Here is a 16201-nt window from a genome sequence, read left to right on the forward strand (position 1 = left end):
CCTCCTAGAGTAATGGAAGTAAAAACAAAAATAAATGGGACCTAATGAAACTTAAAAACTTTTGCACAGCAAAGGAAACTATAAACAAGACGAAAAGACAACCCTCAGAATAGGAGAAAATATTTGCAAATGAATCAACAGACAAAGGATTAATCTCCAAAATATATAAACAGTTCATGCAGCTCAATATTAAAAAAACAAACAACCCAAAAAATGGGCAAAAGACCTAAATAGACATTTCTCCAAAGAAGACATACAGATGGCCAAGAGGCACATGAAAAGCTGCTCAGCATCACAGATTATTAGAGAAATGAAAATCAAAACTACAATGAGAAAAAAAAAACAAAACTACAATGAGGTATCACCTCACACCAGTTAGAATGGGCATCATCAGAAAATCTACAAACAACAAATGCTGGAGAGGGTGTGGAGAAAAGGGAACCCTCTTGCACTGTTGGTGGGAATGTAAATTGTTACAGCCACTGTGGAAAACAGCATGGAGGTTCCTTAAAAAACTAAAAATAGAATTACCATATGACCCAGCAATCCCACTACTGGGCATATACCCAGAGAAAACCATAATTCAAAAGGACACATGCACCCCAATGGTTCATTGCAGCACTATTTCCAATAGCTAGGTTATGGAAGCAACCTAAATGCCCATCAACAGATGAATGGATAAAGAAGATGTGGTACATATATACAGTGGAATATTACTCAGCCATAAAAAGGAACGAAATTGGGTCACTTGTAGAGATATGCATGGACCTAGAGACTGTCATACAGAGTGAAGTAAGTCAGAAAGAGAAAAACAAATATCGTATATTAACGCATATATGTGGAATCTAGAAAAATGGTACAGATGAACCAGTTTGCAAGGCAGAAATAGAGACACAGATGTAGAGAGCAAACGTATGGACACCAAGGGGGGAAAGCGGGGGGTGGGACGGTGGTGGTGGTGGGATGAATTGGGAGATTGGGATTGACATATATACACTAATCTGTATAAGATAGATAACTAATAAGAATCTGCTGTATAAAAAATAATATTAAAATAAAATTTTTTAAAAAGTGGAAAATTACCATTAAGCAAACACACAGGAATAATTGTTGCAATCAAGAATTATCAATGGGGGCTTCCTTGGTGGCGCAGTGGTTGAGAGTCCGCCTGCCAATGCAGGGGACATGGGTTCGTGCCCGGGTCTGGGAAGATCCCACATGCCGCGGAGCGGCTAGGCCTGTGAGCCATGGCCGCTGAGCCTGCACGTCCGGAGCCTGTGCTCCACAACGGGAGAGGCCACAACAGTGAGAGGCCTGCGTACCGCAAAAAAAAAAAAAAAAGAATCATCAATGGGCTTCCCTAGTGGTGCAGTGGTTAAGAATCCGCCTACCATTGCAGAGGACATGGATTCGAGCCCTAGTCTGGGAAGATCCCACATGCCGTGAAGCAACTAAGCCTGTGTGCCACAACTACTGAGCCTGCGCTCTAGAGCCTGCAAGCCACAACTAGAGAAAATCCGTGTGCAGCAACGAAGACCCAACACAGCCAAAAATAAATAAATAAAAATTTTAAAAAAATCATCAATAGATGCTAAAATTAGAGGTTTATGGTATGATGAGAAACAAGATATTTGGTCAAGAAGTACCTGTCCACAAGATACCTATTCATTACAAAGGGAAAACTAGTAAATTTACCATGGGGATGTCTGTCAGATAAATGATCAAAGATGACAGCAGTAATGAGACATAGTCCCCAAAATACAATTTATTCACTGTGAAGTCCCCTGCTTTCATTTTCCTTGTTGTACTTGAAAGTTGCTAAGACAGTAGTATTAAATGTTCTCACCACACACAAAGAAAAGATAATTAGGTGATGGAGGTGGTAACCAATCCTATGGTGGTAATCATTTTGTAATATGTATGTAGCACATCATCACTTTTAAACTTACACAATGCTATACGCCAACTGTATCTCAATAACGCTGGAGAAAAACATACACAATCTAGGCTTTTGTTTAAATAAACTGTTTAATTTAGAACAATTTTAGATTTACAGAAAAACTGTGAACATAGTACAGAGAGTTCCCATATACCCCACACCCAGTTTCCCATATTATTAACACCTTGCATTAATATGGTACACTTGTGACAATTAATGAACCAATATTAAAAATTGTTATTCCTTAAAAAAAAACACAACTGGGCTTCTCCGGTGGCGCAGTGGTTAAGCGTCCGCCTGCCGATGCAGGGAACACGGGTTCGTGCCCTGGTCCAGGAAGATCCCACATGCCGCAGAGCGGCTGGGCCTGTGAGCCACGGCCGCTGAGCCTGCACGTCCGGAGCCTGTGCTCTGCAACGGGAGAGGCCACAACAGTGAGAGGCCTGCATACCGAAAAATAAAACAAAACAAAACAAAAAACAACTAAACATGATCCACTCACAGGCCTCATAAAGACCCTCAGACAGTCACACCCACATAATATGTCCACACTCAGGCAAACACACTTATCCACAGAAACAGAGCTGAAAAATTTGGGCTTGAAGCCCTTTCCTCGAAGCCTTGAAACAGAAAACATCAGATTCCTGAGGCTGACATTTAGTCCTTGATCTAGCCACGCCTGAAGCTGACAATGCTTTTGGAGTTTTCTGTTACGTTAGCTAAATTTTTCCCTTTTTTGCTGGAGCCCATTTAAGTTGGACTTTTTTTTTTTTTGGCTTGCAACCAGGGTTCTGGCTGATAGAGATAAATAAGGCTTTTGCCAGGTGAAAAAAAAGGGGGGAGCGGGGGAGGAAGGAGGCACCCCAAGATGGAAGATGGCATTTACAGAGGCCTGGAGATATAAGAAAGCGTGGCCTGTGGCTAGCTGTATTATAGCGCGTACAATAGTGTTGGCGGCAGATTGAAGTCAGGCAGAGGGGTCTGAATTCAGTCTGAGCAACTGGAATCTAGTCATTGAGGGCCACCGAATGTTCTTTTTTAATTTACTTTTTATTTTTTATTTATTTATTTTTGGCTGCCTTGGGTCTTCCTTGCTGCGCATGGGCTTTCTCTAGTTGTGGCGAGCGGGAACTACTCTTTGTTGCAGTGCGCGGGCTTCTCATTGTGGTGTCTTCTCTTGTGGACCACGGGCTCTAGGCCTGCGGGCTTCAGTAGTTGTGGCTCGGGGACTCTAGAGCACAGGCTCAATAGCTGTGGCGCTCGGGCTCAGTTGCTCTGCCGCTTGTGGGATCTTCCTGGACCAGGCCTCGAACCCATGTATGCAGGCAGATTCTTAACCAGTGCGTCACGAGGGAAGCCCCCACAAAATATTCTTTTTTTTTTTTTTTTGTGGTATGCGGGCCTCTCACTGTTGTGGCCTCTCCCGTTGCGGAGCACAGGCTCCGGACGCACAGGCTCAGCGGCCATGGCCCACGGGCCCAGCCGCTCCGCGGCATGTGGGATCCTCCCGGACCGGGGCACGAACCTGTGTTCCCCGCATCGGCAGGCGGACTCTCAACCACTGCGCCACCAGGGAAGCCCCCACCAAATATTCTTGATCAAGAGAGTTCAACGCTCAGAAATCCCCAGCGGGAGACAGTGATTGGTTGAATAAGTGTATTCCACTCAAACGTGCGAAATACGTGCAGGTGAGGAGACTGAGTCTCAGAGACACCGGTCACCCTGGGGTCCCAGAGACCCCGGTAGGAGCTCGTTGAGCAACTTTGAACTACAACTTCCGGCATGCAATGCGAGAGACTCCTTGTCCTCCTGATTTGCCCCCCGGCTCCAAGCCTGACGATTGGTTAGGTGGGCTGCTTGTCAGACCAAAGTCTGGTTCTGATTGGTCGAGTTCCGAGCGGGGCTCCGAGCTCCAGGCCCATGGGTCCCGGCACAGCGCTCCAGCAGGCAACATGGTAAGCCGGCGACTCTTAGCATGGTGGGCCCTGAGGGGCTAGGGGTTCCGCCGAGGGGGGTCCAGGGAGACACCGAGGAGACCGGGATCCCTTTGTGGGCACTGAGGTCTCTGAGGGATTTGGGATCGCGCTGAGGGCCGTGTTTCCCTGTTTGGGGTCAGGGTCTCACTGCGGGACCTGTGAGGGGGTCGGAGGTTGTACAAGGGAACTGGAAGGCCTTGAGTGTTCTGGGCTTCTGACAAGTCTCTGGGGGGCCCTCTAGGGGCCTGGGGTCCTGCTGAGGGTGTCGTCCTGTGGAGGGTACTGGGGATCTGAACACCTTCGGAGCCCTGTGAGGGAGATCTGGGGTCCCCCGGGGCCCACTCTGGGGATGGTGTCCTGCGGGAGCGTGGGGGCCACGCCAACAGGGCCCATCGGGGCTCCCTACGGGTGTGGGGTGTGCCGAAGGACCAGGGAGAATCCTGAGAGGAGGGGGCCATGCGGAGGGGATCTGGGTGGGCTCAGGGCGGGGGAGGGTCCCAGAATTGGAGACAGCACAGTTGGAACCCTCAGGTCTCACGTAGTTCTGGGTCCAACCCATTGAGTTTATTCTTCAAGCTTAGCCAGGCCCCTGTGGGTCAGGCTGGTGCTGGGCGAGGGCGGAGACCCCCCAGCCCCTAGGACTGGACAGAGGGAGAGACAGGATGGAGGGGCCAGGAAGGCGGCCTGAACTTGCCTGGGGTGTGGGTGACCCCGAGGAGGGGCGCTGGAGGTGGGTCTGAAGTAAGAGCATTGATGGAAGGGGCTGATGAAAGTGGATGTCGTTCCAGGGTGCGGGATGTTGTGGGAGGTGAGGGGAAGGGCTCTCGGAAACGGGATGGAGGAAAGTCGCATTGATGTTACTTAGCAGGATTCTGGGATCACAGATCCAGGGAAGAGCTTTGAGCAGAGGAGGGACATGGGCTGATGGGATGCTTCAGAGATCTTTGGAGATCTGCAGAGCGTGGACCCTAAGACTGGAGGCTGCTGGGGGTGGGCGGTGAGAAACATCCCTGGACAGACCTCGGGAGCCTTAGGTGGAGGGATGCATGTCTTCCCTCCTTCCCTTCTCTTCCTTCTTCATCCTTCCTCCCTCTTCTTCTCCCTTCCTCTCTCTCCCTCTCCTTCCTTTCTAACGTCCTTCCTCTCCAAGTGCTGGGATCGCAGTTTGAACCATGAGTCTCCTCCCTGGGAGGTGTCCAAGGGTAATGGGGTCAGCGATGGAGAGCCCGGGGGTCTGGGAGGGTCTCTGAGACCCGAATGGTTGGGCGCAGAGGACGCCGGGGGAGAGAGCCAGGCAGTGAGGCGGGTTGGTCCTGAGCTGGGTCCGCCTGGCCTTGTGGGCTGAGGAGCGGAGTTGGACGTTTACTATGAGACTGGGAAGGGCCTGGGCTGCCTGGAGGAGCCGAGAGCAGTGTCCATGGGAGTGATGGGTGGGTGCTGGGGCCTCCAGGGAAGGGCCTGCAGGAGGCATGGTCTGCGAGCTCGGCAGAGAGGTTCTGCCAGGGGATGATGGGTCACAAGGGAGAGGTGTCTGGAGAGCCAGGGAGACTGGGGAGCAGCTGCTGGGAGGTGCTGGGTTTCCAGGGAGGAGTGGAGGAGGGGTCCTGGGAGGAAGGGCGGGGCCGCTTTGAGGGGCCCAACTGTGCTCTGGGTCATTAATGCCTGCTAGCCAGTCTGCACTTGGGTGGGGGGAGGGTGAGCAGTGAGACCAGAAAGATGACGCCCCACCTCATTACTGAAAAAACGTTCCTGGCCTCAGTTTACAAGTCACAGCATAAAGAAAATATCCTATTAGTCTTTTATTTTAATGATGGATTTCTCAGCAGTCATTCTGAATTACAGTGCTAGGCCCGATAGCCATCACATTAGAGCTTTCCCTATTAAATTTAGCTTATTTTTGCCTGATTAAAGGATAATTTTAACAATTAGTTTTAATATTAATGTAATCTTTATTTCATTTTAGTTGTTAATACCATAATACTAGCAGACAGCCCTCCTGAGCACTTAATTTTACATAATTACGAAAGCAAATTGGTATTTACTGCATTGAAGCAGGAAAACCCAGCTTCAGACTGATTACCAAAAACATTTTTTCTAAAATGTTTTAAAATAAGTATATGAAAATGTGTTATGAATTGTTGTTTAAAAGTTTGTTAGTAGAACTTGGTAAGAAAATTCCTAATTAAAAAAAGTCATCCCACTCAAACGTGTAAGTCTTTATCCTGAAACAGGTAGTGGGCCAGAAATAGATCGCTTTCCTCCTTGGCTGATTACAAAGGGAGGGAGAGGGAGAGAGGGTGACTTCAATTATCAGGGATAATTTAAGATGGGAAAGACTTGGGGGACAGAGCCACCTGGGTGAACGTTGAAACTACAAGCTCACCTGAGACACAGTTACAAAAACTGCATCCGTGGGACCGTGGGAGAAGAGCGCTTCCATTGGGTGTGCCCGGCTCGTTGTAGGTCCAGAAGGTGGTCGTGAGAGTACACGAAACAAAATAGGAAGCACCCCATTTCCAGATGAGGAAAACTGAGGCTTGGGGAGATTTAAATCCTTAAATCCTTAGCACAAGGAGGAAAGCGGGCCCCAGTGTCTGCTCCAGCACGTGCTCTCCGCCGCCCCACACCCCAGCCAGGTGGTGGGGAGGGACGTGCGTTTTGCTGGGGCTCCCAGGGTTGGGTCTGAGCCCACCCCAGGACCTTTCCCCAAGAAGCAGCTTGAGCCAGGGTGGCCCTGCCTCCACAACCTGGCCCCAGAGTCTCTATAAATAGCCGGGCTTCCGAAGCGTGAGCTTGTGATCCTCTGGCTGGCACTGCCCTTCATGTTTCCTCCCCGCAGGCTGTCCTTGGAGTGCAGCTGGTGGTGACGTTGCTCACCGCCACCCTCATGCATAGGCTTGCGCCTCACTGCTCCTTCGCGCGCTGGCTGCTCTGCAATGGCAGGTGAGCCACACCCCCTCCCCGGGCGGTGGGCGGAGCCCCTAAGGCCCCGCCCTCCCTGGTTTTTCTCCTAGCCCCGCCTCAAGCCCTGAAAGGTGAGGTTTTTTTTGTTTTGTTTTGTTTTGTTTAAAACAAACAACTTTGTTGAGATGTAATTGACGTACGATAATCTGCAAATATTTGAAGTACACAGTTGGATCAATTTTGACAGATTGTACACATCGCTGAGACCATCTAAATACTCAGACGAGCAGCTCTTCCCCCACTCCTGCTCTCCTTCATCCCTACTCTAGCTGTAGATCTGTTTCCTGAAACTCTTTTTGTCCCGGTTTGGGTTTCGGACCCTTTCTGAGAATCTGGTGGAAATTGTGAACCCTCTAGGGCAATTCACATGGCAGTTCCTTTCCTGACTGCCTGTCTCTGCCCTTAGTCTCTTCCGATACAAGCACCCTTCCGAGGAAGAGCTTCGGGCCCTGGCGGGGAAGCAGAGGCCCAGAGGCAGGAAGGAGCGGTGAGTGAACCCCCAGTCTTAGGTAAGTGGCTCCCTTCCAGGGGAGGCCATGAGGGCACAGGGCCTTACCTGCCCACTTCCAGGCACTGCTCTGGGCACAGGAGAATTGGGGACACCCCAGGCTGAGGAGATGGTCACTGTCATTCACTGGTTGCCTCCAGTTGGCGTCTAATGCTTATTGGAAGTTTGCTCTGGGCCAGCCCTCTGGGTGGGTGGTGGCCACCACCCTGGCATTCAGAGGACATCCAGGCTGGGGGAGAAGGTACCTCCTAGGCCTCCTGTGCTCTGAGGGTGACATGGTAGAGCCTCCCAGGCTGGGGTGGGGTGGACTGCCAGGGGAGGGGAGGATGGAGGATGCTGTTGTGACACATTCCCCCCTCCTCCCAGGTGGGCCAATGGCTATAGTGAGGAGAAGCCGTTATCCGTGCCCCGTGACACCCCTTTCCAGCTAGAGACCTGTCCCCTCACAGCCGTTGATGCCCTCGGTAACAGCTGGGTCCCCAGCTCCCCTGGCCCTTGGCTCACACCCTGGTGGGGTTGGTGGGGGGAGCATCTTGGGCGGGCTAAGCTGGGGACTCAGTTGCATCCTCCCCGCAGTCCTGCGCTTCTTCCTGGAGTACCAGTGGTTTGTGGACTTCGCGGTGTACTCGGGTGGCGTGTACCTCTTCACAGAGGCCTACTACTATGGGCTGGGCCCGGCCAAGGAGACCAACATCGCTGTGTTCTGGTGCCTGCTCACCATCGCCTTCTCTATGTATCCTTCCTCTTAGCTTCCCAGGTGGGGAAGGTGGAGGCCTGTGGAAGCTGGACCCCAGGCTCCTTGTCGCCCCAGAAACTCAGTGGTGTAACGCAGTCACTATTTCATGTTTGCCTGGGCCGGGGCTCAGCTGGGTTGCCTCATATCCGCTCCAAGTGGGCTTGCCTTTCAGCGGTCTAGAGCAAGCTTTCTCACCACAGCGGCCAGGAAGGAAAAGGGGGCCCTGCAGGCCTCCTGAGGCTTTGCCTGAAGTCGGTCCACCCAACCCCTGTCCATTCTCTGGGTCAAAGCAACTCAGCAGTCCAGAACAGATGCAGGGGCTGGCAAAGAGACGTCCCTTCCGTCATTTTTTTAGGAAGCTGCATAGAGAGCAGAGGCAAAACTGTGACTTTGAGGACCCAAGTCGGAGACAATGTCCTTGTGGAATGGGCTTGCAAAGCAGGGCAGATTGGAGATAGAGACTGGTGTCTCTATTAGCCTGTCAGAGGAACGGGAAACTCAGGAGCTGTGAATTCAGCCAGGCGGCTGAGTGAGTCAGGGAGACTTGACCTCCTGACAGACAGACAGACAGACAGAGACAGAGTTGGCCATTTCTAACTGACCACAGGCAGTGTGATGAGGCCAAGCTGGAGGCCTGGCTCAGGACCTCCTGCTCGCTGATGACACAGGCCTGAACAGCAGTAAACCTTGTGTCCTGGTCTTGCCCGGCAGCTCACTCCTCTGCTCCCCAGGACTCTAAGCCTGAACTTCCATGTTAGTGCTCTGGAGTTGGGGGGTCACTGGTTGGGGGTGGTGGATGGGGGAGGGGTCACTACAGGCACTGGAGGCCTCCTTAGCCCTGCCCCCAGCAAGGTGTTCCTGACCGTGACCCGGCTGTACTTCAGTGCAGAGGAGGGGGGCGAGCGCTCAGTCTGCCTCACCTTCGCCTTCCTCTTCCTCCTCCTGGCCATGTTGGTGCAGGTGGTGCCGGAGGAGACCCTTGAGCTGGGCCTGGAGCCAGGTATGTGCAGTCTGGGGCCTGGGGTTTTTGCTGCAGTCTGGGGCCTGGGGTTTAAGCCTCTGGGTTATTGCTGTCAGTGTTTTCTTTACATATTTTGAGGCTAATTGACGAGGTGTTTACAAGTTTAAAATTGCTACGTCTTCCTGGCAAATCAGCCATTTTTTTCATGATGTATGGACCCATTTTGATTCTAATAATACTTCCATCTTAGTCTAGTTTGTCTGGTATTAATATAGCCTTTCCAGCTTTCTTCCTTCTTTTCTTCCTCCCTCCCTTCCTTATTTCCTTCTTCCTTCTTTTCTTTTCTTTTCTTTTTTTTTTTTTTGCGGTACGCGGTCCTCTCACTGTTGTGGCCTCTCCCGTTGTGGAGCACAGGCTCTGGACGCGCAGGCTCAGTGGCCATGGCTCACGGGTCTAGCCGCTCCGCGGCATGTGGGATCTTCCCGGACCAAGGCATGAACCCGTGTCCCCTGCATCGGCAGGCGGACTCTCAACCACTGCGCCACCAGGGAAGCCCTTCTTTTCTTTTTAAATTGATATATACTTGACATATTATATTAGTTTCAGGTGTACAATATAATGATTCAATATTTGTGTATACTGCAAAATGAGCACCACAATAAGTCTAGTTAACATCCATCACTGCACATAGTTACAATTTTCTTTTCTTGTGATGAGAACTTTTAAGATCTACTTGCTTAGCAACTTTCAAATATACAATACTATCTTTCTTTTGATTAGTATTTGTTATATCTTTTTGACATCCCTTTACTTTCAACCTTCCAGTGACCTCATGTTGAGGTATGTCTACTTTAAAAAATAATAATAATAAATATATAGATATAGATATTTTCTTTCTTTATTTTCTTTCTTTATTTTTTAATTTGGCCGTGCTGCATGGCTTGCGGGATCTTGGTTCCGTGACCAGGGATTGAACCTGTGCCCTCAGCAGTGAAAGCTCAGAGTCCTAACCACTGGACTGCCAGGGAATTCCCTATCTGGATATTTTCCATCAAGTCTGATAGTCTGTATCATTTAACTTCAAAATTTAATCCACTTACATTTATTGTGTTTTCTGACATATTTGGCCTTGTCTCTACCATCTTACATTTTCACTTTCCATTTGTTCCTTTTCTTTTGTGCTGTTGACAGTGGCTGCCAGCTTAATTGTCCTTCCTTTTAGGTGATCTGTCATAACTTCTGACTGCTTTGTGAGCTCTTTGTTTTTGGTGTTCTGCAGTTTTGCCACAGTGTGTCTAGGTATGGATTTCTTTGTATTTATCTGGTTTTATATACTTTGTATGTATCATCCATTCTGCAGACTTCTCAATAATTACCTTTCAATATCTCTTCTCCTTCATTCTCTCTCTTCTCTCCCTTTGGGATTCAGACTTGACTTATATTGAACTTCGTATTCTGTCCTCCTTATCTCTTAATCTTCCATCACTTTTCCCACCTTCCTGTCTTTCTTAGTCGGAATCTGAGTGATTTCTTCAGATCCAATTCGTCATTTCCTCCTTTGGCTCCTTCTAAGACGCTGTTTAACAACTTATCACTTCAATAATTATATTTTCCTTTTGGAAGAGCTTAACTGATTCCTTTGCAAATCCACCTGGTCCTCTGAGGTAGTCTCATGTCACCTGTTCTGCAATTCCAACTTTTATTTTCCTCAGGCATTTCACACAGAAGCCTTGGGGTCTAAATTTGTCCTTTGGTTTTTTTCTCCTGACTCACCTTTATGGTAATTTATTGTCTTGTGTGTTTGGTGATTTTGGTTGTGAGCTCACATTATTTGCTTTTACTCCGTGGAAAATGTGGGGGCCTGAACTGAGAAATCTTTCCAAGACTTTGATTTCCTCCTGTGGAGCCCTTCATGACCCTCCAGCCTCGGGGAAGCTCAGACTCAGTGCCCTCCGCCCCCATGTCCCTCAGTCCAGTCAAGGGTGTCTGTCTAGCACATTCTCCTGAGCTTCACATAACTGGAGAACAAAATTGTCCTCATGCTTGTTATAGGGCCTGGCTGCCATTAGTGTGTTCCTACCTGGAAAACAAAAGGATGTCTGGGAGGGGGGCAGAGTAGGCTCTGAGGCCCCAGGGGTCTGTTTTGGACACCACCCTCTCTTTGTCTTCCCCAGGCCTGGCCAGTATGACCCAGAACTTGGAGCCACTTCTGAAGACACAGGGCTGGGACTGGGCGTGAGTCCTGGGAGGGGAGGGGGAACAGCGGCATGCTGCGACCTGCAGGCAGGGTGCTGACCTGCCGCGGGGCCCTGACCCTTCTCTTTTTCCCAGTCTTCCTTTGGTCAAGCTGGCCATCCGCGTGGGGCTGGCGGCAGTGGGCTCCATGCTGGGTGCCTTCCTCACCTTCCCAGGCCTGCGGCTGGCCCAGACCCACCATGATGCACTGACCATGTCGGAAGACCGGCCCATGCTGCAGTTACGTGGGGGACCGGGTGGATGGAGCGTTAGGGCGCCTAGGGAAGGGGCCGGTGGGGATGGTGGGTGCCCAAGCCTACCCGCTCTGCGCCCTTGCCCCCAGGTTCCTTCTGCACACCAGCTTCCTGTCCCCCCTGTTTGTCCTGTGGCTCTGGACCAAGCCCATGGCGCGGGACTTCCTGCACCAGGCTCCCTTTGGAAGCACGTCCTTTTCTCTGTGCGTATGGAAGTGGGAGGCAGGGCAGCTGGGGCCCCCTCTGGCTACTCCAGACTCTGAGACTAAGGGAGGAGTGCGTCCTGGGGGAGGATCCTGGGGCAGAAGGCAGCCTCACTAGCCCCCTCGCCCCTCTCGGCGCAGGCTGTCCGACTCGGCCTTCGACTCGCTGCGTCTCTGGATGCTGGTGGCACTGTGCCTGCTGCGGCTGGCGGTGACCCGGCCCCACCTGCAGGCCTACCTGTGCCTGGCCAAGGCTCGAGTGGAGCAGCTGCGGCGGGAGGCCGGCCGCATCGAGGCCCGAGAGATCCAACGGCGGGTACCGGCGCGGGCGGGGAGGGAACCTGGGCCTCAGGGCGGGGTTCCCTGTTCCTCAGGCGTGGGGTTACCCGGAGCCCGAAGGTCCCCTGCTGCAGCCACTGCTACCTGTCCACTAGGTGGTGCGGGTGTACTGCTACGTGACAGTTGTGAGCCTGCAGTACCTGACTCCGCTCATCCTCACACTCAACTGCACGCTGCTGCTCAAGACGCTGGGTGAGAACCCGCCTGGGCGACGGCGGGGGCGGGGTCTGGAGTTGGAGCGGGGCGGGGCTGAGCCTGGAGCGAGGGGCTGGAGTTGTAGTTGGGTGGGAGAGGGGCGGGGAGGGCCGGCGACTGAGCGAGGCGGGGGCGGGGCCTGACTATAGAGGGGGCGGGGCGGAGGCTGGAGGGCCCTGAGATGGGGCGAGGTCAGAGGCGGAGCCTGGGGTGGGGCCCGAAGATGAGGTGCGGGCAGAGCCTGGGGTAGCCGAGGTGGTGGAAGGAGGCAGAGCCTGGGGCGGGGCGGGTGAGTGTCAGCATGGGTGGGGGTCCTGGAGGCCAACTCCGCCTGCGCCTCCACCCATCCCTCCCTCCACCCTGTTTCTCTCGCAGGCGGCTACTCCTGGGGCCTGGGTCCCGTCCCCCCGCTGTCTCCCACCCCGTCCTCAGCCCTCGATGGCCCGGTCGGCCCCGAGGAGGACGAGGCCCGGCAGACCGTGGCCCTGATCGCCGGGGTCCTGGGCAGCCTGCTCACGCCACTCTTCCTCCGCGGCGTCCTCGCCTTCCTCATCTGGTGGATCGCCACCTGCCAACTGCTCTCTAGCCTCTTCGGCCTGTACTTCCACCAGCATCTGGCGGGCTCCTAGCCCGCCTGCAGACACTCCTGCAGCCCCAAGGTCTGGTCCTGGGCCAGCGGGGCGCGGGCCACCCCCTCAGTGTCCCCAGGTGCAATGTGCTCCTGGGAGTCCCAGATGCGTCCGCTGTGCCAGTCCCCTTCACTGCATGCCTGAGCCGTGGCCACGCCTTGGACCCTGAGCTTCTGCCTAGAAACTGATTCCCCAGGCCCAGCGGCAGAGGGTCCCACGGCCAGCCATTGTTCCCAGATTGCATGTGCCCAGTTTGACTGCAGTGGGGGTGGGCGTGGGGGTGGGAGGGGGCAATCTTCTGAACAAATAAAGGAGCAAGCTGATTTTTTAAAAAATTTATTTATTTATTTTTGGCTGCTTTGGTTCTTTGTTACTGCACACGGGCTTTCTCCAGTTGTGGCGAGAGGGGGCTACTCTTGGTTGTGGTGTGTGGGCTTCTCATTGTGGTGGTTTCTCTTGTTGCAGAGCATGGGCTCTAGGCACGCGGGCTTCAGTAATTGTGGCACGTGGGCTCAGTTGTGGCTCACGGGCTCTAGAGTGCAGGCTCAATAGTTGTGTCACACGGACTTAGTTGCTCTGCGGCATGTGGGATCTTCCCGGACCAGGGCTCGAACCGGTGTCCCCTGTATTGGCAGGTGGATTCTTAATCACTGCACCACCAGGAAAGCCCGAGCAAGCTGCTTTTTACAAAAAGGATCCAGACGGTTTGGGAAGGGGCTTTCTGCATGCTGTCAGGTTAAGTGGTGCAGGCTGGGTGGGGAGTCCGGGGCTTCAGTGCTGAAAGAAGGGAATGATGGAGGGACAGCATAGCAAAGGCCTGGGAGGAAGAAACAAAGAGAGAATGAAAGGGGGTGAGAAGAAATGGACCAAGTGTGAGAAGTGAGAGAAATGGGGGGAGAGGGAGGTGGGTGAGCCCATGGTACTGGGCAGGGGGCCATGGGGGATACCACCCTCTTCCACAAGTACAGGGGGACTGCCTTCTTATCAAGGTCACACACAGCAAATGGGCACATTGTTGAGGCCGTGGTGACCCAGGAGAAGGAGGACGAGGGTCCATCACCAACTGGCATTTTCCTGTAGCTGTGGCCATGCGGTGGGAAACCCATGTGTGTGCATGTGTGTATTCTAATGTACGTGTTGTTAAAATCCAACAGTACATTTTAAAGATCTTATTGGCTTTATATAACAATTCATGAATCGGGCTGCATCCAATCCAGCAGATAGAAAGGAGTTCCGAGGAGCTGTATAAAAGACTTTTGTAAGGCAGAAGGGAGTGGGAACAAGGAAGTTATATTAGCGAAAAGTGGACTTGTGGCAAGGTCCCTTTCCTTTAGGGGATGGCAGCTGTCTATCAGGTAGATCACCTCACTCGTGCTGATCAGGCAATTTCTGATTGACTGGTTTCAGAGTCCATTTCTGGACGAGCTGAAACTGTAAGTCTCGGTTTGGTGACATAAGCCTTAGCCTAAGTGACTCCATTTTGAGCCCGTCTTGTTTTTTTCACAATGTAAGCTATGTAATCTTTTAGCACATGTAAAATGTACATTAAGAATAAAAATGACAAGGTGGGACTAACCTGGTGGTCCAGTGGTAAAGAATATGCCTACCAATGCAGGGGACGTGAGTTCAATCCCTGGTCGGGGGAACTAAGATCCTGCATGCTGCGGGGCAACTAAATCTGCACGCCACAACTACTGAGCTCACGCGCCTCAACTAGAGAGCCGGCGTCCTGCAAACAACAGAGCCCACGTGCCCTGGAGCCTGCAGGCCACAACTAGAGAGAAGCCCACGCACCGCAACGAAGAGCCCGCGTGCTGCAGTGAAAGATCCTGCATGCCTCAACAAGATACAGAGTGCTGCAACTAGGACCCGATGCAGCCAAACAAATACATTAATAAATAAATATTAAAAAAAAAAAAAGACTAAAGAAGACAAAGCAAAGCCATTTCCCTCACCAGGGTGGAAGCCAAGGGCCTAAGTGATGGTGTGGGACCCAGCATAGCTGCCCAGCCAACGTGGCGAGCGTGACCCACCTCGGGGCCTTGCACTTTGCTGCAGGCTCCCTCACCTGTGTGTGTCATCTGAGGGGAGAAGCGCCCTCACCAACCTCTCCTCCCAAGCCCAGCTGCCCCACTGATTTGCTACATATCTCGTACAAGAACAAGCAACAGGGAGCATGATTTCACTTAGGGAAGTGAGGTTATAACCAGAACCCGAAGAAAGTGCTGACATGTGGGGCAGGGGGAGCTGGGAATGCTGTTGTCCTGGCCCCTAGACGGGTGTTTGACTTTTGAAACTCTGTGCTTCTGTTGCATGGATAAAAATGAAAAGTGTGTTAAACACAAGGCTTAAAGCGAACTAAATGCATCCTCTCATATTGATCCTTCTCAAAACGCTAGTAAAAGTATAGAGGCTACAGAACATTCCGAAGGTGGGAATTAAGAGAGGAGCCACAATTGACTGCCTGGTCCATGGAAGGCAAACACAAAGCCCAGCCAGATTTACCTGTAGAACCTTCCATAGGCACTGAGTGCACCAGGTCCCACTGGGCTGGGCTGAAGATGGCAGTGGACTATGGAGGCCTCTGGTGTGGAAGCTGTTTGGGAAGTTCAGGTACCTGTGTCCCTCCCACAGTACCACTGGGCAGCCAGAAGGAGGGAAGCCAGGCTTGGTAGGGGGTGTGGTGGCAAATGGGGTTAAGTGAGTACACATAAAGCTAAATGGAGAGAGCCACTATCCTTACCCTGTGTGCAGATTACAGAATCTTCCAGGCATGAGACTGAAGACTCCTGGGGAATCCAAATGGCCAAAGAAGAAAGAGCTAAAGACACTGGCACATGGAGTTCTCATCAGCCGCCAGTTGAGCTGTGTCCCCCCACCCAGTGCTTCCTGAGTACCACATGGTCCATCCCGACTGACGTCCCCAAAGGGACAAGTGTGTCCCTTTGTGCACAGGATCTCTCTGGAAGGAGACACAAGAAGCTGGTATTGGGAGACATCCCTGCAAAGGGAACTGGGAGGTAGACCTACTTTTCACGGTAAACTCTTTGTGCAGTTTGCACTTTCTAGCCAATCATTTAACAGTCCAAACAGCAATTACATTAAAAAAAAAGTTTATTCAAAAATCTGTCGATGGGGCTTCCCTGGTAGTGCAGTGGTTAAGGATCCGCCTGCCAACACAGGGGACACGGGTTTGAGCCCTGGTCCGGGAAGATCCCACATGCCGCGGAGCAACTAAGCCTGTGTGCCACAACTACTGAGC

At 52.0% G+C, this 16201-nt stretch overlaps 1 protein-coding gene across 1 annotated transcript; it reads left to right on the top strand.

The window, feature by feature from the left end:
* The first annotated feature begins 3711 nt into the window (after nt 1-3711).
* TMEM161A (transmembrane protein 161A) lies at nt 3712-13061 on the top strand. Its single transcript, XM_004277695.4, has 12 exons — nt 3712-3894; nt 6755-6858; nt 7286-7366; nt 7754-7851; nt 7964-8120; nt 8972-9123; nt 11259-11319; nt 11416-11559; nt 11663-11776; nt 11918-12092; nt 12211-12307; nt 12686-13061. The coding sequence occupies exons 1-12, from the start codon at nt 3727-3729 to the stop codon at nt 12937-12939; spliced, it is 1605 nt and encodes a 534-aa protein (XP_004277743.4). The 5' UTR covers nt 3712-3726; the 3' UTR covers nt 12940-13061.
* Nucleotides 13062-16201: the final 3140 nt, after the last annotated feature.

The sequence above is a fragment of the Orcinus orca genome, chromosome 3 (assembly GCF_937001465.1).
Source record: "Orcinus orca chromosome 3, mOrcOrc1.1, whole genome shotgun sequence".
NCBI lineage: Eukaryota > Metazoa > Chordata > Mammalia > Artiodactyla > Delphinidae > Orcinus > Orcinus orca.